At 45.8% G+C, this 22,187-nt stretch overlaps 1 protein-coding gene across 1 annotated transcript in view; it reads right to left on the bottom strand.

Moving 5' to 3' along the window:
• TENM3 (teneurin transmembrane protein 3) overlaps positions 1-22,187 on the bottom strand; it is a 539,046-nt gene that overhangs the window by 379,286 nt on the left and 137,573 nt on the right. The window contains exon 2 of the mRNA XM_087814069.1: positions 14,476-14,780. Coding sequence (XP_087670195.1) covers positions 14,476-14,707 — 232 coding nt within the window. The 5' untranslated portion in view covers positions 14,708-14,780. The remainder of the gene's footprint in view (positions 1-14,475; positions 14,781-22,187) is intronic.

Genomic DNA, 22,187 nt, shown 5'->3' with positions numbered 1-22,187 from the left:
CACACACCTTTTTTGCTCACGCCCATATATTAAGGTATCACCTATTATCTGTGATAAAACAGTATCACGTGGAATCTTCTAGAAAAGGAATCGAACATAAGGCACGATATGGTGAGTATGTGTTGTAGAGCCGTCGGCACCCTCCAGGCCTCCGCACATTTTAACTCGGGTGGTGAATCGCTTCACTGCTGCGGCCCTGTCGGGAGCTGGACCGGCTTCGTCTCGGCCAGGCCTCCAAACGGATTCTGACAAAGACACTCACACGGAATGAAAACCTGTGGCCACAGTTAGCCACCAATCAAACTGTGCTTATCAGAGGGACGGGAGTAAGTCCCAGAACCAAAACGTATGTAAAAAAACGGAAGCAGCAAAGAGGGAAAACAGGGAAACGGAGAAAAAGAGCCCACTGACATGAGACGGCGGACGGCTGGTGAGGTGAGAGGCGGCCTCGTCTGGGTTTGTGACAGAGTCAGTGGGACTGTACTCACAACAGCAAATCCAACAAAGGTCAACGTCAGGGGCGGCTCATGGAGTAGCTGCGGGGAGCTTACTGACTGCTAGTCAACTGTCACATTTAAAGTGGGGAGGGGGCACGAAAGGGCCTGAAACGAGTGACTGGGACCATCACACATGCTGATTCCCCACCAGAATACAACACTATCCCTAACGGGTGAAAACGAATGGCCGGATCCTTTGCACTTTTGTTCTACTGGGGGAGGTGCCCCTATTGCGGAATAAAAATAAGAGAAGTTAGAATTTTCACAACAAAAGCTCCCTTTCGCATCTCTGAAATGCAGCCTGAAACGTTTCCACCTTCTTGACCCCTCACGCCCTTGCCATCCTGATGCAAACACCTCTGAGGTAAAGAAAAGCAGGAAACTGCAATAATCTCCGTTACTGCTTATCCAGGCCCGTGAACACCGCTCACCTCGCAAATACCCAACAGGTGATCCCCAGGAGCTGGCAGGTGTACCCCAAAGTCTTAAAAACCAGAGCCCGGGAAATCCATGTCTCACAATGGTTCTAAACTCCTCAGGGGCTGCGCCTGAAACGCAAGCCGGCAAGCAAGCCGCCCGGTTTCCCGGCCGAATTCACGTTCACTGTTGTTCCCACTAGGAACGAACGCTAACCTTGACCTCCGTGAACCTAAGTCGGAGCCACTTACCGGCTCTGCTCAGGTCACTTATCACCCTCCTTGCCTTTCGGGGCTGTCATGACTCGGTTTAGGGGATGCTCTATGTAAATGTGACTAGGTTAAAGAAAGGCGAACCGAGAAACGGGTTAAAAAGAAACACCTGGATAAATGAAAGTCATAATCACAGAGAAATGGATGATCAAGGGTGGGGAGAGGATCGTTTTCAAATCATTTTCGAAAAGCCACACTACCCCCACATTAAAAAATCTCTGCGTCGGACCTGCCTCGGTGCTTTAGAATCTGTTGCTGCCAACAGAACTTGTCTCCTTTGGTTATAGGTCCTTGCTGGTAGGAGTCCTCGTTTTAATACACATACCCCTGAGGAGGCCCACCTATTCTACTAGAATAAATTAGTCTACTAGGCTATTTCCCAGACCCAGCAGGGTTCAGCAAGACGGGCCACAGAGCCGGAGAACACGTGCCCTGTTGACAAGCAGGGGGCAGGTGAGCAGAGGTGTCCTGGCGGGAGGGTTGGGCGGGGTTGCTGAGGGCAGGAACCCCTCAAAGTGGAAAGAAAAAGGCAGATCCAGGCTCAGAACCAGGCTCAGAACCAGGCCATCTTGCTTTCAGTCAGCTTTGGCTTCAAGTGACAGAGACAGAGATGCCTTCACCTTACTTGCCATGGTTTCTGCGTATTGGGTTCTCTGCCAGGGTCCTAACGCCACGGCCTTAACTCCTTTCTTTGCCCTTCGGAGTCTCTGTGTGAAGTCTGCTCGGCTGAGGCCGGTGAAGTAAGTCCTGATCTCCTGCGTGTTGAATTTTGGTGACCTTGACCAGCAGGCCAGCCACAGCCTCCCATTACAATTTGAAACAGAACCAACGCAATAAACTGCAGCCAGAATGAAGTCTACCTGAGGTGAAATCCACTGTGATTAAAAGGCAAGGCTAGCTTGGATGAGATTAGACGTTTTTGCTTTATGACACTCATAAATTTGAAAATATATAAAAGAAAAACCGAATTAACCCTTTGCGGTCGTTTGTCTACTCTCAGCCACCAAAGCTTTTTTACCGTTCCGGTCGTATGTCTGCTCTCAGCCACCACAGCAAGGAACCGTACGAATCTTAACTCTATTCATTCATGTACCGGTTCATAATTTCTCTTGTTTATCCTTCATAATCTTGCATGTTATGTATCACTGCTCTTTCAACGGAAATTCATTCCAACCAGCACGACACCCATGTCCAAATTTAATACGACCGCAAAGGGTTAACACAACCTAGGAAGGTTGTATCAAGAAAGTTCACATCTTAAAAAATGAGGGAGGGGGATATCTGTGATATTTTGAACAATTAAAAAACAAAAAAAAAGCAAAAAAAAGCGAGGGTGGGTGACACAGTGGAAAAGACCATATAAGAACATACGCTTCGCGTGAACTTGGCAGTCAGCACAGCTACCCCTTTAGTAGAAGAAGGGGGGACAGTGGGTTAGCAACCTGGCCTTTTTCTCATATAATGTCTATTATATCTAGTCGGAGCAGGGAGGGATTTTTTTAAAAGGTTTTGAAATGTTTTTTACTGATTTTAGAGAAAGAGGAAGGCAGAAGGAGAGAGAAACATCGATCAGCTGCCTCCTGCACGCCCCCCACTAGGGATCAAGCCTGAAACCCGGGCACGTGCCCTGACCCCGAATGGAGCCAGCGACTCTTTGGTGCGTGGATGACACTCAACCAACTGAGCCACACCGGCCAGGGCGGCGGAGGGATTTTGCAAAGCTGCAATGCAGAGGCAGCTATTCACCAAGAGGCGGTCCATCTCCTGTCTCTGTGTGAATTCAGAAGAACAAGCCTCTCCATGAGGACTGGTTTCAGAGTCACGCAGGGTGGCCGCGGCTCAGGGGAGGGCGGCCCAGTGTACAAACTCACGGCGCGCCCTTCCTTCCCACGTGCAGGTTATTTTAATGGCTAGATTCTGCTCTTCTCTCTCTCTCTTATTTGTTCCGTTTTTGGGTGTTTTTTTAAAAACAGCTTTATTGAGGTATAACTCACAAAGCACACAATACGCTCATTTAAAGTATACAGTTCGATGGTTTTTTAGTATATTCATTATAGCGTGCGACGACCACCACAATCAATTTTAGAACATTTTTATCACCTCCGAAGGGAACCTTGTACCAACGATCAGTCATCTCCCATTTCCCCTCTAATTCCCCCTCTCCCCAGCCCTAGGCAACCACAAATTTACTTTCTGTCTCTATAGATCGACCTATTCTGGACATTTCAAATAAAAGAGATCTTACAACGCGTGGGCTTCTGTGACCGGCTCCCTGTACTCAGCACAGTGTCTTCAAGGTTTATCCGTATCGGAGCAGGTATCACTGCTTCATTCCTTTTCATGGATGAATAATATTCCACTGCATGGACAGACCCCTATTTACCCATTTGTCAGTGAATGGGCATCTGAGTTGGTACACTTTGGGGCTATTATAAACTATAGTGAGCACATTTTTACGCAGACATATGCTTTTATTTCCCTTTAGTGTGTCCCTGTGAGAGGCATTGCTGGGTCAGACAAGAGGCCTATGTTTAAGCTTCTGAGGCTGTGCCGGACCGTTTCCCGCAGTGACTGTACACTTTTACATTCCCGCCAGTGGCGCACCCGGGTTCCAACGTCCGCACATCCTCGCGAACACTTGTCATTACTGTTACTGCTGATTCTCTTCTGTGCCTCACTGCGACTCTGCAACGAGGAGGCGGGATACGAGCCACTGGTATTTGAAATCTGGGGACAAACCAAGAATCACTGATCTCCTAGAAGCAGCTGATCCTGTGGGTCCACTCTGAGAATTCATCATTACTTTATCCTATCATTTCTTCTCTGCTTTCTGTTACGCCGCCTTAGTACATGAAAATATGTTTCCATTAACATTAAAAACACTTTTTAGATCAAAAAGTCTTTGTTTTGAGATGATATCCTACAGAAATAAAATCATCTGATCTTAAACATACATGTACAAATAATGTTTACGATGGCATTGTTGCAAAGATTAAATTAACTAGAAAGTTTACCAGAAAGGGAGCTGCTGAATAAGTTCTAAATCCCAGGCATGAAACTCTACGCGGCTAGCACAGAGTGAGGCTGGACCCATATCTTCAGATCTGGAGGGAAGCCTATTATATATATTTTAAGTAAAAATACACATTGCAGAGTATGATCTAATTTTTGGAAACTAAGGAAGAGAGCCAATGAACTATATAAGTGCTTACGGATTTGAGCATGAATAAAAGTGAGGAAAGCTAAATAACTGTTCTGATGGATAATTTAGAAGGAGCTGAAAGTGAAGGGAATTAATTTATTTTATAGTTCTGAATTTTTACTTTTCATAATTTTACTAATTAAAAAACATAATAAAGAAAAATTAAAGTCTATCTTCTTTTTAAAAATATATTTTCTTGGCTTGCTTAACAGCTTCTGTTCAATAATTAGAAGTAATTAATTTATTACCATCTCTTAGAGATGCTGGGCTTTAAAAATCCTTCCTCATTTACTGTAAAGAAATGAAGTTGTGTAAGAAATATAGAAACAATGTTTTTCTCTCTTCTAATTCTTGAATTATCACTTCAATTCTTTCTCTCCCCATCATCATATGTGGATTTTTTAAAAAGAGAATATACTTATTGTATAGTAACAACCATTTATTATATAGTAACATCCCCCAAAACGAGGTGTGGGAAATGGCTAGAAGAATCAATAGAAATTTAATCCACAGAAATAATCTGTAATAGTTTTCAGGTGTTTTCCTTTGTTATTGTGAGCTTGGGTGGAATTATCTGTTCTCAGACATGAAGCGACACTCCTCTAGCGGTGGTGTGTAACACAAAACTACAAATTGGGCAAACATTTCTTATTTGATGTTTGTAGAATTAGTGTCACCACCGCCTTATCTGGAGTTCCCTTTTCTGCTGTGTTTGCGAAATGATAAGAAGATCACACAGGAATAGAAATGTATGTAACTTTTCCCCCTTTGAGTCCTAATGCATATTTTATGAAACACTCCGAACGCTTTAACCTTCTTAAGTTAAATTTGTCAACTGTTTGAACAGAACACCCATCCTTGAACATGCAATAGAAATCTCAATGAGGGTATAAATCTTTACTCATAAGGCCCTACACAAAAATACATTTTAAAAATGACTCTACCCAGCAAAGCTATCATTTAGAATCCAAGGACGCGTAAAGAGCTTCCCAGACAAGGAAAAGCTAAAGGAGTTATCACCACCAAAGCAGTATCACATGAAATGTTAAAGGGTTTTCTTTAAGGAGCAAAAAAAAAGATAAGAAATATGAACAATAAAATGGCATAAATACACATCTATCAACAATCAAATCTAAAAAACCCCCCAAATAAATGAAAAAGCAGAACAGAAACAGTCTCATCGACACTCAGAACATTTTGATGGCTGCCAGATGGGAGGGGGCTGGGCGATGGGTGAGAAAGGCGAAGGGGTTGAGAAGCACAAATTGGTAGTTAGAGTAGTCACGGGATGTAAATGTTCTAATAACTATGTGTGGTGTCAGACGGGTACGGGGTTTATCGGGACGACCACTTAGTAAGTCATATAATGTCAGATCGCTGGGGTCTACACCTAAAACATAATACTGTATGCCAACCGTAACTGAAAAATAAAAAATGATTTGAATAAAAAATAAAATAAATTAACTTAAAATCTTACTAAATACCTGAACTCCCCTAACCCAATTTTATGTAAAAGGCAAATATCTTTAACTGCTTGCTTAACTTATCTATTACTATGATATCAACATCCACGAACACATACAGATAATCTCCCATTCCTAGAGGACAGAGCCAGTGACCGCCGCACAGCATACTTACAATCTAATTTATTACCCAAGACAGTGTAATGAGAGCCGGTGCCGGCTGCCCGACCCCTCCCCCTTCATCCTGAACTTGGCTTCCTCAGGTACCTCCGTCGAGGGAAATGTAAGGCTGAGGCTCTAAGGGCAACTTGATGAGAGTGTGAGAAGGGAAAACCCCGGTATGTTTGCAAGCAGAGAAAGCAGGATTAGAGTGAATGGCCCCGGAGAACAGGCCTTTTCTGCAAGATAAGATTTGTGAAGCCTCCGGGGGAGGGCAAACATATGGAGAGGAGGCTTGATGGTTCAAACGAGAGAAATTAGGTTGTGAGTCGCTAACTGGTAAGGAAAGCGTCTTCTTAAGCGCGTGTCTCGAGGATTTATACACCCAACCACAAAATCCTGCGTTTCTGATCCTGGCAATCCCTTGCAATTAGACAAACGACTTTCAAATTGGTTTTGATGAAATGCATCCTGGAAATGAGCTTGCTTTGGGGGAATCTAAGACCCAGGGACGGCCACATGACTACAACGTACCCTGGGTGGCTGACCGCGCCACTGCAGCAGGAGCTGGCATAAACGTGCGGGTGGTTTGGCAGGAAGCGGCCGGTCGGGGCGCACGGTGATTCGCGGTGTGGACCCCAAGCTGGCAACGTGGCCAGGAGCCGGATGCAAGTTTAGCCGTGAGCCGGGGCTCAAGCCATCAGCCCCATAAAGGCCGAGGCAGGGGGCAAGGATTACCCCCGCTGTGCCAGGAGGAGGCCCTAAGCTAGTCTATCTCCCTCGCCTTCTGGCAGGTAATCCACGAAGCCCTGGGTCGCCAGGCCTGACAGGAGCACTTGCCCTCCGAACAGCCAATTAGCTAACCATCGGTGAGGCGGGGGCCGAAAGGGGGGCTGGGAGGGGAACGGCACCAGGAAACGACCGTAAACCGGAGCTATTCAGCTTGTGTCTCGAAGTCCAGAAGTTTGAGGTTGGGCAAACAAGACCATCTAAATCCTTTAATCCGGCCGCTGACATTTATAGTGACTGAGAAGGATTAATCATTCTGATCTCCGAATGAGTCACTTCAAGAAGTTAATATTTAAAAGTCATAAACTTTGGAGGTGCGGTAATTAGCCCAGCGGATCTGATTAATGCTGCGGGTTTCTGTCTGTCTTCATAGGACCCTATTCACACAAAGAAAAGGCATCCTCAGCACCAGTAAGCAGGGGTGTCAGAAAACCCAGGGACGGGGTTCAGATTCCTTTCGTGGCTGTGCGATGACAGAGGTGAGGAGGGGCGCTGGCGAAGTGAAAAGTTTGGGGACTAACTGGAATTCAGAGCAGCATTAGGAGCTGAATGGTAAGACCATATGGTCCTATTTCTTTTGAAGTCTAGGATCAGTTCCCATTAGTCACCGTAATGGCATCCAAGACGAAACTAAATCGCAGCCTTTAAAATTAAAAGTGTTTCGCTCTTGGCTCTCAAATCTTCCTCCTTCACAATTTCCAACATGCCCGAATGTTTCCTATATTTTCTTAATGCAAAAAAACCCACAAAAAACCACACAAATAAATAAGATAGAAATAAGAAGAAAAGGGAAAATAATGTGTTTCCATTTCACTTCCAGGGCAGAATAAAATGGCACTGAAAGACAGAATTAAATTAAAGCAGTTATTAAGACTATTTTTACATCTCTCCAAAGCTAGTGGCGACATTCTAAAATGATATGTACTACTTTCTTGCTCTACATTTAACAAACAAATATGAATTTCATTCTTTTGGCCGATCTGGAACATACAGCATGAAGTTTTAATTCTGATGAAGTCCAATTTATCAATTTTTTTTTTTTTCTTTTACGTTTAGACCTTTTAATGACCTCTCTAAACTACCCATGCCTACTCCAAGGCTGCAAACATATTCAAGAACATATTTAGTCTTGTACTGTGGTTTTCAAAAAGGTTTGGTTGTTCTGTTGAAACTAGAAAGGTGAAATAGTAGGAAACGCTTGGATTTGACTCTGGTTATTTCTGGCTCTGGAGCTCACCAGGTTTTGGCCAAGGATTTTAAACAAAATTTAGTTTCCATTTTACTCATCTATATGATATGGACTTAGAGGATTTCAAAGACCTTCCAACCATAAAGGTCTACGCAGAGGCAGGAGGAGGGCAACGCCCTGGACATGCAACTGAGCTGGGGACATCAGAACAGCATCGGGATCCGGGGGGGGGGAGAGAACGGGCCTTGGACAGAAGCATGACTATAATTTCCTTTAGCGCCTTGGACAGAAGCATGACTATAATTTCCTTTAGCGCCTTGGACAGAAGCATGGCTATAATTTCCTTTAGCGCCAGGAACTTTTGGGTTTTATTTCATCCCTAAACTAAGTCAGAAACACTTTGCCATCTCCCGCCTTAGCTACCACGGCTGGAGTCCGCCCAGAACTGAAAGCCACGTGGAAGGCAGCAAGGATGTCACCACGCTGCGCCTGCCTGTCCGCAAGGTGCTTCCCCCGCTCGCCACGTGCAGACCCAACCTGCTGCCCTTCCAAAGCAGGAATTATTTTTGGCCTTTGACCTTCAGTGATTTAAAATGGGCAGGTTTTCCCTCATAGCCCAACTCTCCATATACGACCTCTGTTAATATTTTTGCCTGCCCTCCTTTCCTTCCCTCCCTCCCTTCCTTTTCTTCTTTCTGTATTTCTATGAATAGATTTTATTATTTATTTCACATACTTTTATAAGCATTTTTGTAAAGTTTAGAGTGAAGCAATTCATAAGTCGCTCTTTTTCTGGCGTCTTCCTAAGTCCCGACCCCACAATTGTGCCGAAAGCCCTGGCTTTGGGAACGCACTGTGTTTAGATGTGGATATGGATCGGTACACATTTTTCCACGGAAACCACATGGAGGAAGCCAGGATGGAACGGGTACGTCAACGACGGGACCTGTATCTGAGGACCTGATTAACACACTAGGGCAGGACTCGACCCTATGAGGCTGTCTCTAAAAAAAATGCGTTCAAAATCCCTACCAGGAAAACCTCTCCCCACGGTAGCCTCTCCCATTAGTTTTCTGCTTCCCAAGCTGGGGGGACTTTGTAAGCAAACCACTGGTGGCCCCCGGGCCATGAATGCCTGGCTAGACGCTGTGCACTGGGGCCCAGGGGCCGGACTGGCTCCTACCCTCTCTGTCTAATAGGAACGGCGGCTTCCTTACCATATGTTTCTGACCACGTGAGCTTGCTCGTCTATGATTCTCTATTCATGCCATTTCCCCTTTGGATTGCTTGTCTTTCTGTTCTCAATTTGCAGAAGTTATTCTTACTATATGATATATATCCACATATATATCCTATATATATGCCATAAGGACTGTAAACATATTCCCAATACATATAATAATTTTGTTTATGGTACTTTTACTTACATATAAAAGGTTTTAAATTACAAAGGCCTTTGAAGCCCTTTCTTGCGATTGTCTGTTTCCACTAGGCTGGTCCCCCCATCCTCGGGGTGGGCATACAGTCCCCGGCAGACTGTGTAGGTTCACCGCCACTCTCCCTCGCCTGCCTCTCCCATAAAAGCTGGAAAGCAAAAATAGAAACTGTTCCCTCCTCTCCTGCAGCTGAGCGTAGCCAAGTAGAACGGGTCTGAAAACAGAGATGTAGAAGTCGCCGGGGAGCGAGACACTGTGCGGCGGGCAGGCCTCTCGCCTCCACCGGGCTCCATCCCCAGCAGGAGTATGAAAGGCAGCAGACGTCGGGGGATGCCCAGGACTAGGTGGCGCAGGGTGGCAGAGCAAACACGCAGGAGGGACCTGGGGCCTTGACAGCAGCCACCTCTGGACTTGCTGTTTGATGAGAACATAATTCTGCTGGGTGTTGAAGCCCTCGGTCTTGGAGCTTTCTGCTGCTCCCGGGCCCAGTCCTTCCTGCCTTACCCAGCCTCAAATCAACCTCTAGAATTCTTATTGCTGTATTTTTTTATGTTCATCTTTAATCCATCTTAATTTATTTTTGAATATGCTGAGAGATATGGGTCCAATTTTATATTCTTCCAGATGGACAACCAGTTGTGCCAGCACCATTTATCAAATCTCCCTGCAGGGAAAAACCATTTTTTGTTTTATGCTAAATTCCCCTATATCCTGGGATCCATTTCTGAAATTTTAGGCTATTCCATTGATTGATTTGTCTTTATTTATGCCAATATCATATAAAGCTGATTACCCTGAGTTCATAGTATTTAAAAATATATATGTAGTAAGGCCGTTTTGTCCTTTACAGATAATATATCTTTTAAATATATTTTTTGGCTATTTTTAGACATTTATTCCTCCACATGAATTTTAAGATCATTTTCTTCAATTAGCCTTAACTTCTATGCACTTACTTTTCTTTTTTAAATATAGCTTTATTGATTTCAGGGAGAGGGAGAGAGAGAGATAGAACCATCAATTATGAGAGAGTCCTTGATCGGCTGCCTCCTGCACGCCCCTGACTGGGAATTAAGCCCGCAACCCGGGCATGTGCCCTGACTGGGAATCGAACCCCGATCACCTGGATCCTAGGTCGACGCTCAACTGCTGAGCCATGCTGGCTGGGCTGCACTTACTTTTCGAGAACTGATATTCTTATAGCATTCTTTCTATCTAAAAACACTATATTTGTTCAGATCTTTTTTTTTTTTACATCTTTCAATAATATTTTATAGCTCCCTTCGTATTAGGTCTGTAAGAGTTGGGGGCAGCTGGACCCCAATGATGAGAAGCAGGAGGAGATGAATCCCAAAGCAGCGGGAGGGAGGAGAAGAGCTTCTGGAACACGCCCAGAGGAAGACCAGAGGCAAGCCTCACTCCGAAATCAGCGAGCGCCTGTCTCTGCCCATCTGCCTCCTCCTTGCCCTTCCTCCTTTGCTAATTTATTTTCTATTTTGATCTCAGGTATGTATAATTGTAGACATAAGGCAGGAAGGAGGGCAGGAAGAGATTAACTGAAGAACTTCTCTGCATATATGCATAGCCCGTGGACACAGTCAACAGTGCAGTGAAGGCCTGGGGGGGACGGGAGATGGGTGGAGGGGGGCAAAGAGGGGAAATGGGGGACATCTGCAATACTCTCAACAATAAGATAAATTTACAAAAATTTAAAATCAGATAACCTTCCTCCCAGTTGCCATTCTATAAATGAAGAATATATGATGGTCTTTTCATTCTAAAATTCTAAAATGTATAACCCCAACACCGATTCCTAATCGATAAACATGTTGGGTGAAGACCGGCTCTGAGGTGTTTTTCTCAGGCTTACGGTCCTGGGGACACAAGTGTTCTCATTTCCAGACATCCCCTCGTTTCAAAATTCACCCTCACGGCCCACATTCCTTGTTGGAGCTGATAAACGTTCGCGTTGGGTCAGAAACACTATAGGCGATGTGATCGTGCGGAGAGGGAGAAAAAAAAAGGCCTTTTATTTTATCATTTCTCTAAAACTCTGGGCTGAGCTTATGCAGCTGTTTCAGAAGAAATGTGTCTCAGACCTGACAGGATAAATTCTCTTCAAGGAGGAATCAAAGAAAACAGTCTCCAGGAATGCAAAACAAGCCATTGTCACCCTCACCCCGTCGTCACACCTACGCGGAGCTCCACAGCTGCCGAGAGGACGGTCTCCACCACCCAGGAGCCGCAGGAAGAGATTTAAAGAGAAAGAGCTGCGTGAGATGCGGGCGCATCACCCCTTACTGTGAAGATGAAATCGCCCAGCTTCACAGAATCTAAAGATAACACGGCCGCAACCAGAATCACCTGCCGCCCTCCAGGAGAGCCGTAAACACGAGTAAAATCAACATTGATAACAGGCCATAAAACTGGTCAACAAAAATAAAAATCGTATTTCTGGATTGGAATTCATGTACTTGAGTTACCGGGGGTCTCTGCCCCCCCCTCCCCGCGGCCTAAGCGGCAGCTTCGTGTGCCACTCAAAGAATGAGTGGGTTTGGGACTGACAGGTAGTTCGTTATAAAACTCCACGGACAAGCTAAATTAGCAGGACTCTTTGGAACTGTTTCAAAGGTCTTTGGCTACGATGAACATTTTTAATCTTTCATTTTTATTATGTGTGTGATGTCAGGAGCTGTGGCAGGAAGCACATTTTGTCAATTAAATAATTAATCCCACAGCATAAGAGCCAGTGAGGGAAAAATTGACATTTGTCAGGTTCAAAGTAAATGAAAGCCTAGGAGGGCTTTTCATTACGCTGCTGAGAGGAAAGCACAACCCGAGAGGGGAGGTTCCTGCTCCTGCTCCTGCTCCAAACACGCCGCCTAGCCGGGCGCAGGAAAGAACAGGCAGGGCCAGGCCTCCCTCGCCCTCGGCCTCACGCGCCCAGCCGCAACGTCGCACCAGCTTCATTTCCTAACCGCGCCCCAGTCCCCTCGCCGCTCCGTCCGCACCGTCAATGGGCTGAAACGGACTCCGACAGACCAACGGGCAGTTGTGACACCGAGTGGCCTGTTTCCTGCCTTGGCAACTGCACCCAGGTTAGAGGCCTGTGCCAGGAGGACACCACCAGGACCTTCCTCCGAGGCGACTGAGGGATAACTGACAGCGCACAGGCCAGTTTATCGGCCCACTGGCGGGAGCGCAGTGAGGAGCCGGTGCAGGTGGGCCACAGGGAGCAGCAGGTCCCGTGTGCTTACTGCACTCGCTTTATGGACACGTCCGGTGCCCTGTGGCTTTGCCTTTGACCTCTGCCCTTCAGCCTCCTGCCAAGAGGCCTCCACCTCCACCAGGAGCCTCGCTCGCGCCCCCTTTCAGTCTCCTGCCCTTGGCTTGCAAGGCGCCGAGCCCCAGTATGGTCCCCTAGGGACTAAGTTCCAGGGTTTCCACAGATGTCTCTGCCCTGGATCAGCGCCGCCTGGGAGGTGACCGGCTCACCGCTGCTTTTCCTGCCCTAAGCACCCTCACCCTGCCAAACGCAATGCCTGCTTGGGGCGGGGACGGGCCTCCGGCGCCTCCTGCCTCCTGTGCTCTTTTCCTTCCCACAGCCGCTCACAGTGCGCTTCCTCCCCACAGGGCACGAAGCTGCTGTTTCTGTCACCAAAAGCAAGACTTTACCCTGGGTTCAGGCTGCACCCATTCTACAGCTCCCTGCTGTCCGTCGGATTGGTGAAAGTGTGCCTTGATGTCCGCCGTGCAGATAATATGAAAGAAAAAACAGCGGGTTTCGAGCTCTCACACATTATGCAATGAACTAAAGTCCATTTAACAGGATCACATATTCCAAACATGGGTTCTGTATCTTCTCTTAAAAACCGATTAAAAATCTTGGGCTGTTTTGCCCACTTTCATAAAATTTGACACCTGTAACGAAGACATGCTTTAGCGGGGGAAAAGTCCGCTCTAGCAAACCCAGGGAGTCTGCTTTGACATCACCCGGTTTGGGGGAGCAAACGGTATTTCAGTCCAGGTAGGATGGCTCTTTCCACAAAGCCGAGAAGAAAGAGACCGTGGAATATGTTCAAACTTTTGAGGGATTTATTACTTTTTCTTAAATTTGTTCCCACCCAACATCAAATTATTAGTCACGCTGTCCGTGAGGTGACTGTTAGAGATGAATCTATTCTTTATGTTTGAGGCTTAATTTATTTTGTTCCGTTTCCTGACTACATTAGCTAAGGGGTGCTAAGTTCCATGCAAAAAGGCTGTGCAGAACCAGGGTAACAGGGTCTTATTTTCATTAGTACCTGGAGTAGCCCTGCCCACAGCTCAAGGCTGTATTAGAAGAAACAAAATATAACTCCATATGCGTAATTTAAAATTAGCTGCTGTCTCACCGCGTGGAAATCGGTAGGCTTAGGATTGTGGAGCCACAGGAGTCACGGGTGGAGCGTGCGGACAGAGGACAGAGTGTAAGAATGTTCCACGCAAGCATGCAGCTGACCAGACCGCAGTGGGCTGCACTGCGGGAAACTAGGATGGGTTGGGGTTTAGCTTAACGCCCCAGATTGCGCGGGAGAGAGAAGGCGGAACCCTCCCAGCAGGCTCTTGGGTAAACACAAGTACCAGCGGCTGGGCAGCATGGATCCCGAGACGATCGGAATGAAAAGTCTTCCTCCCCCACGGCTCCTGCTCTCCCTGCACCAGGTCTAACTACATCAACCATGGTGGTGGGCACCCTGGCAAGGCTGCAAGACAGCCCCGGAGGCCTGGTTTCAAGTTCACGCGCAGACACCTGGGCCACGCCAGAGTCCCAGAGCTCGCACAGGATGTGGAGCTGAGCCCCTGCGGCTGGGCTCGCTGCGCCCGCAGGTGCCGCTCCAGCTCTCACTGGAACAGTACGTGACCATCTGACGTCTCAAACTCTGAGCCCGAAGACAGAACTTCAACCCAAGAAAATAATCCCGTCACCTTGAGGGCGGGGGGAAGCGAGAGCTCCCAGGTCTCAAGTTAACGCCCCGAGCAAGGCCTGCTTCCCGGGCACACGGACCTACCTTGCCTGCTGAACTCATCTGCTTCTCGGTGAACCAAGTCCTTCACTCTGTTCCCGTAGAGCAGCCGGGAGGAGTCGTGGTCGAAGGCTTTGAGGGTCTCGCTGGAGCTGTAGGACTTCTGGGTGGGCACCCGGCACTCCTCGTTGTCGGCCGAGGAGTTGGTGTGCCGCCGCTCCTTCTCGCGCCTGCCCTTGGTCAGGGAGCAGTAGGGCCTCCGCTCCTTCACATCCATGCTTCATTCCTCCCGGGCGCACATCAGTCCCGCGGGGCAGACGCAGCTCAGGGGGCGCCGCTCACGGGCCTGTCTGCGGGAGGGAAGAGTTGCACCGTGTCAGTACAACACCCATCTAAAACCAGACCCCCTCCCTCACCACCCGGAGGATGGCGCAGAGTCAGGGGGTCAACTCGCTCTCGCCCTGACCCGCGTGGCTCACTCGGTCGAGCATCCTCCCGGCACCTGGAGGTCGCGGGCTCGCTCAGGTCCGGGCACCCGCCGGATTCCTGGCTGGCTCCCCTACGGGGCGCGCAGGAGGCAGCCGATGGATGATTCTCCCTCTCCCTACCTCTCTCTAAAACCAATTTTTTAAAAACGCACCTCGCTTTCCACAAGAGTTGAAGATTTGCGACATCTGCACATTATAGGAATTGAGGCACGTTTTCTGTTAATGAGAGTTATGGGTGCTTGTTTAAGCTACTGCATCTGATTTCTCACATTAATACAGAAAACAAACAAACTTAAGCTCAAGCACAACTTGGACGCCAGAAGCCAGCTTAAAATTGGCCTCGGCATGTTGGCTCCATTCTCCACAGTGGACGCGTTTTCTCTCGCAGCACTTTCTTCTTTCCTAAATACATTCCCTTTCTTTCTCTTACAAAAACACAGGCTATTTTCATTTCTTTTGCAAGTCCTTAAAGAGCAGGAACACACTGGGCGCCTCGGAGAGCAGAAACTTCGTTGAATGCACTGAACATTTCATTATTTTTTATAGACTTTTCCTTCAAGGACACAATTTTCAATATTTCAAGGACCAGAATGTCTTGAATTGTGGGAAAAGCTGACTCTCCTCTCCTAATCTTCTCTTTAAAATGCATTTTCTTCTCTAAGAAATGAATTTAATCAGCGTTATCTCGATATTTAAGGCAGTTCAAGTGGCTAGTTTGGTGGGGCAGTTTCTTGCCCCTGCGGCACCAAGACCTTAGGAGTGAGGTGAACTGGGTTTCTCTGCTTAGCGACTCTTTCTCCTGAATTTGCTGAACTGACGGGGGAGGCGCGGGAGCCGGCTCCGCTGCCTAAGGCAGGGGGCCCAGAGCTGGTGGCATTTTAAACGGCCCTCCTTTGCCTCCGGTCTCTCCTTTTGTCTTGTCTGTTCCCCGGAAGGTCCCTGAAGGCCTTGGCGTCAGCCTCGCGTCCCCCGCCCCACTCCTCTCCTGAGCTCACTTTCCCTGTGATTCATAATCAACTTGAAACAAACAATCGCAGGCGGGCTCAGGTCTTCTCTTTGGTCCCCCATCCTCAGAGCTGTGGCTTCTATCCAGATCATTTCTCCCCCCCAGAGTCCCCCCTGGCTCCCCCTTGTCCTCGGCTGTCCTCACTCACATCACAGGGACTTCAACGTGCTTCCAGCCGGGAGCCACATAGCGGTTCAACCTCTTCTCTGCCACGGGCCTTGATTCCTTCTGAGCAACACTACACGTCCTACGCCTGTCACGTTCCAGCTCCTGCCTTCCACCCAACTATGAGAACGGCCGAACTCGGGGCTGGGATGATCACAGCCTTCCTGAGATTCTGGTTGGAAATTTGGGGGCTGCTCCCCCCTCCTGCTCTCTCTTCGACCCAGCTACACCCTTTCCTACCCGTGTTGCCAGGGACCGGTTACCTCGCAGGGGGTCCCCATTGCTCTGCGACCGAATTCAGCAGGGCTGGTAGGAGCAGTCGACAATCTCTTACCTCGCTTGGTGAAATGTATGTTGACTTCCCTACCTTTCCCTTCTATTCCACAAATCTGATTTTTTTTTCCACAAATCTGATTTTTAATAAACAAATATTACTCACCAACCCCTTCCCATTTATTACCCCCATTGTTTTCTCCACAAATTCTTCTAATAGCTCTTAACGGAAATTGGATTTCTCTCACTCTAGTTTTCCTTTCAGTTCAGGACAATAAATAATTGTAAGGTATGGTGACAGACTCTGTTTTTATACAATAGGATTGAAAGAGCAACACACCAATTCACTTTTTATTTTGGCAAACAAGTTACTTTAGACAGATGTTTATTGAATGTCTATTATGTATTAGGGTTTCTTCTGTGTGCTGAGGACACGCACTGGATAAAACAATGTTCCTGCCCTCGTGGGTTAACAGGTACCTTCTTTCTAGTAGAGTAAGTATGTCTGAGTGCTGAGGACACGCACTGGATAAAACAATGTTCCTGCCCTCGTGGGTTAACAGGTACCTTCTTTCTAGTAGAGTAAGTATGTCTGAGCTCAACGCAAATCTTGTTTTCAAAGTAGTCTTCGTCTCACTGGTTGAAAGTCCATGTAGACCCTCAAAACTAAATGATCATAAACAAGCTCTTAATTGACCAGGAAAATTTTATAATTCAAGCATTTTTAGGAACAGAGCTTTGGGATTTTAGATCATTATAAAAGCTCAATTTTTTGCCCCAAGTTGACATCTATTTTAAAATAGGTATTTCTATATATACAGTTATGTATGCATTTCTATCCTTTAAAAATGGACTGATTAAAGCATGGGAACATTGATTTTTGTTTTTCTTCTGCTGTAGCTTTGCTTCAATTCGTAGACCAAGCACTGACTGGTCAATTCTAGTCTGCCAGCCAAATCTATCCCATCACCTGTTTCTATAAATACAGTTTTACTGGGGCACAGCACGTGTATTGCTTTATGTGTTGTCATTGGCTGTGTCTGTGCTAAAAAGAAAGAATTGAGTGGTTGTAACAGAGACTAGTAAATTGAGTTGTGTCTCCCAAAAAGATAGGTTGAAGTCTTAATCCCTAGTCCCTGTGAATGTGACTTAATCTGCAAATACGGTCTTCAAAGTTATAAGCAAGTTAAACTGAGGTCATACAGGATCAGGGTAAGCCCTAAATCCAATGACTGGTATAATTATAAGAGACAGAAGAGGGAGATTTGGATACAGAGACATACAGACAAAGAGAGATTGGAGAGATGTCGCTACAAGCCAAGGAATGCCGAGGGTTGCTGGCAACCATCAGAAGCTGGGAGAGGGTCATGGAATAGATTCTTCCTGAGAACTTCAGAGAGAGTGTGGTCCTGCCCACACCTGGGTTTCATACTTCTTGCCTTCAGAACTGAAAGAATAAATTTCTGTTGCTTTAAGCCACCAAGTCTGTGGTCATTTGTTACTGCAGCCATAGGAAGCTAGAACAGAGACCCGAAGGCCTGCAGAGTCTAAACTATTTACTCTCTGGCTCTTTACAGAGAAAATTTGCCAATGTCTGAGTTAGACCATGCCTACTTCCATTCTGTCTTTATCTGTCCCGTCGGATCTATGAATGTTAAGAGTATTCTCTTTTCTCTATAGTCCATGATACAGTTTTACAATCCTGCACATTAGATAATCAATAAGTTCTTTAACAGAGTAATATGAACATATATCATCACTAGTAAAGATGCATCCTTGTGGTAATGTCATGAGTGTTTATAAATCACTGCCAATTACATGTTAAACATTAGTGATGACTGATAATTTTAGGTATTCTTGAGGTTTGTAGAACATCTCCCGTGCCAAATGTCTGAGTTTTCTTTATTGGTGAAGCAATTCTAAAGTGCCATGATAAATCAAGATGTAGTATTCAAATAAACCATCAAAGACAAAGACATGTTGATCTTAGAGAGTTCAAACACTAAAAAGCCCTTTGCATCTGTCTTTTCTTTGCGGGCACTGCTCAGGCGCTTCAAGGAGTTAGCCTGCACTGCAGTGGGTACAGCCACCGCGTCCTCTCCCACGGAAGTCACTGAGTTCAGGAGCCTTCAGAGGCATCTCCTGCCTCATCTCCCGCATGCCAGGTGACGATGAGGAGGTGACAGGATGTGGCTGCTCAAGCAGCACTAAGCTGCTGGAGCACTGTGATGGCGACTCCACAGTCCTACACCAGAAAGAGGGTCACTGTGTGGCCGGTTAGCATAAAGCACTCAGTGGACGGGGCCTGAGCTGCCTCAGTGGGCGGGGCTTTTGAAAAGTAAGGAAAGTGGTGGGAAGAAAGCTGACCAGGCACTTCTGACTGAACCGGCTACTGCAAGCATTTGACAATATCGAACTGATTCGGTTCATTTTCATCAGCTCCTTGAACAATGACGCCGTTGAAAACCATAACGCTCCTTTGGAAAACACAGCTGGTCTTAGAGCAGATTCCACTAGATGGTTATCTGCCTTTTCTCAGGCTCCTGCAATGTATCTGACTGCGTGCGCGGCAGGAAGGCCCGACTCAGGGACGCCGGACTTGGGGTGATCCTGTCCTCTGTTTCCGATGCATGGTTTAAACAGGCTTTGAAACTTGGCTAAGGACTTAACATTATTACATTGCTTCATAACATGCTCCTAATTCCAAAGAAACATTTTTAAAATTGTACTTTAGGAAGTAATCTGATTTTAATTGGACTGTCTATGTCTTTAAAACTCTTGATACCAATGATTACAATTTATCAGGCGTATAATAAGCTTTCCTAAAATATCATCTGTACGTCTAAAATTCCACGAGCTTACCTGTCTATCTAGCCACTGAAATAAAAACGAACACCCAAACCTAAAGGATTAAGTCATCTTTTGGTTGTTATTACTCATGCTCCTGTTGTTACTTATTTTCTGTAAGAATTACACATTTCTGATTGTTACTTTGAATAACTTCTGCATCCACTGTCCTCCTGACTTTATAATAGTTTGGAAAAGCTCAGCCAAAAGAATAAGCTGACTGCAGCCAAAAGAATAAGCTGACTGCTAATTTACCCCAACATATTTTGGGTTAAAGATCTAAATTAAGTTCTTTATACACAACACTAAGAAAATTTAGCCCTTTCTTATTCACAATTCATAGTTTTCCCTAATAAGTTAGTAGTTACGATTCATTACCAATTACATTAATCAAACAGTAAGTACAGCTTCGTACACCATAAGAATTTCAAAGTGTTGCCTTTCTTGAATAGTGAGATTTGACACAAAAGGAAATCAGTTACAATTGTTCATTTCAGAGGACATTTTGTTTCAGAGGCAAATTTACAAGTCAAAGAATTAAAATAATTAAGCCTAAAAATAAAATACTGTGGTGATTTTTTTTTTTTTTTGTAATGCTAAACTCAAAAGCACAAGTAAAATCAGAGTTTACGCTTTCAAACAAAAGAATGCAAGTGAATTTAGCTCTCACGTTTGAGGCACAAAGTTAAAAAAACAAACAACAATGGACAGGAACATAGGGAAAAGGGAGTCTAATATGAGTGACAAAAGTGATGCTGTTGAGAAGATACATGCAAAGAAAAAAATTAATGTAGTAAATTATTAGTGGTTGATACGGTTAAAACCAGGCAGGTTGCTTTCTTTAAATATGATGGGAAACAAAGGGATCGTTTGATAGCAATAGTAAGTAAAAAGTTAACTTCAGCTTCTAGAGGAGATCTGTACCCTCCTATCTAAATAGCAACAGCAACAAAATACATAAAACAAAGCTTTCAGGACACTCCATGGAGTAATGAAGGACAGCACACCTTGAGAAATGGGAAACAAGATGAGCCCTAGATGACCTTGCCCCCTGCCTTGAGAGAGTTTCCAGGCCACAGCACAGGGAGGAGGAGTCAGGAGGAGCCCAGCAGACTTTCTAAGCTGGAGACAGAGCTGAAAGTCTGGTAGACCTGGTGGTAAGAATCTGCAGGGCAAAGTGTTGGGAAAAAAGAGAGCTATGCGGAGAAAGGGCTCTGGTGGTCTGCAGAGGGTCCTTCTTGAGAATTCAGCACAGTACTGATCAGCACTTGTGTGTGAGGAAATTGCTATAGGCCAGAGAAAGACTGATTTGGAAGGGTTAGAGCAGAGTTTCTCAACCTCAGCGTCACTGACGTCTTAGATGAAAAAATCCCTTTTGTTGGGGGCTCTCCTATAGCAGGATGTTTAGAAGCCTTCCTAGCCTCTACCCACTAGATTCCAGTAGCACCCCCAGTCACATCAATAGAAAATATCTTCAGCCATTACCAACTGAGCTCTGGGGCCAAAATTGCTCCCGAAGGACCACTGAATTACAGGGAGTGGTATCCAGACTAAGCATGGCTCTGGTCCCACCTAAAAGTCTTAAAAGCAATCTCAGGGACAAACTGTTTCGAAGTAACTCAACTGTCCCATACAAAGCTCAAGAATATAAAAGGAATACGAAAATACCTAGCACTCCACACGGTAAACCTCGCAATCCGGTTGCTCATCCAACCAAAGATGAGATGGCGCGGCAGGAAAACAGTGAGTTAAAAATCAGTCCATTGAAATGACTCAGGATTGATACGGGTGTTAGAATGAAGAGACAAGGACTGGGAAATAGTTACCACAAATGCTCTCTATATGTTCAAAACATTAAATGGAGACATGGGAGATAGCGAAAGAAGACCCAAGTCAAACACCCTGGGTGGGGCAGATGGCAGATTAGAAACTGAAAAAGAAAAGCTTAATAAATCAAAGACACAGTCACAGAAACCACATGGAATGAAGCGGAGAGAAAGGAATGATAAATAAATGAGAAGTGGGGCTACTTCAGGAGGCCAGTGGAGATGTAATTGGAGTCAAAGAGAAGCCAGAGAGGAGTGAACATAAAATATGTTTAAAAAAATAAAAAATGGGAAACGCTCAAACTGGATACACACTACAAAACCACAGATCCAGAAGGTCAACACACCCAAGCACAAAAACAGGAAATGAAATTACACCAAGGCATCTGATTCTGATTAAAGTTTTTAAAACCAGCCATTAAGAATTCTTAAAAGCAGACACAGGAAAAAGGCACATCATATACAGGGTTTCTCCTTGGAAAGAACGTAAGCAAGACGACGGTAGGGAAACATCTTTATGGTCCTGAAAAGCACACTGTCCCCCTAGATACCTGTACCCAATGAAACTCTCAACAACGCAGGTGAGCGTCTTTTCAGACACATGGAGTTGACCACCAGTTCTCTCATTACAAGAGATGTACCGGAAGCCCTCTAGGCAGGAGGAAAATGACATCCCATAAAAATCTGGATTTAAACAGAGGAATGAGCGCCTCTGGAGAGGGTAGCTACATGATTAAGTTTATATTTTTCTTATTATATAACTCTATTTATTTATTTATGTATTTATTTTAAATATATCTTTATTGATTTCAGAGAGAGGAAAGCAGAGGGAGAGAGACAGATAGAAACATCAATGATAAGAATCATTGATCGGCTGCCTAGCCCGCAACCCGGGCATGTGCCCTGGCCGGGAATCGAACCCCGATCGCCTGGATCCTAGGTCGATGCTCAACTGCTGAGCCGCGCCCGGCCAGGCTATAACTCTCTTTAAAAGATGGATGGCCGTTTAAAGAAAAGCATAATTGTGGTGGATTTTGTAAGCGACGTGTGACTAAACTGCATTGCAGCAGTCGCATGGGGGGAGGGGACGCGCACTACTGCAAGGTTTGCACGCTGCACGGGACGGGGCACTTACCACCTCGAGGCAGATCG

The sequence above is a fragment of the Miniopterus natalensis genome, chromosome 2, assembly GCF_054644295.1.
Source record: "Miniopterus natalensis isolate mMinNat1 chromosome 2, mMinNat1.hap1, whole genome shotgun sequence".
In the NCBI taxonomy this organism is placed as follows: Eukaryota; Metazoa; Chordata; class Mammalia; order Chiroptera; family Miniopteridae; genus Miniopterus; species Miniopterus natalensis.
The sequence above is the reverse complement of the archived record's forward strand: the minus strand, read 5'-3'. Positions and strand labels throughout refer to the sequence as shown.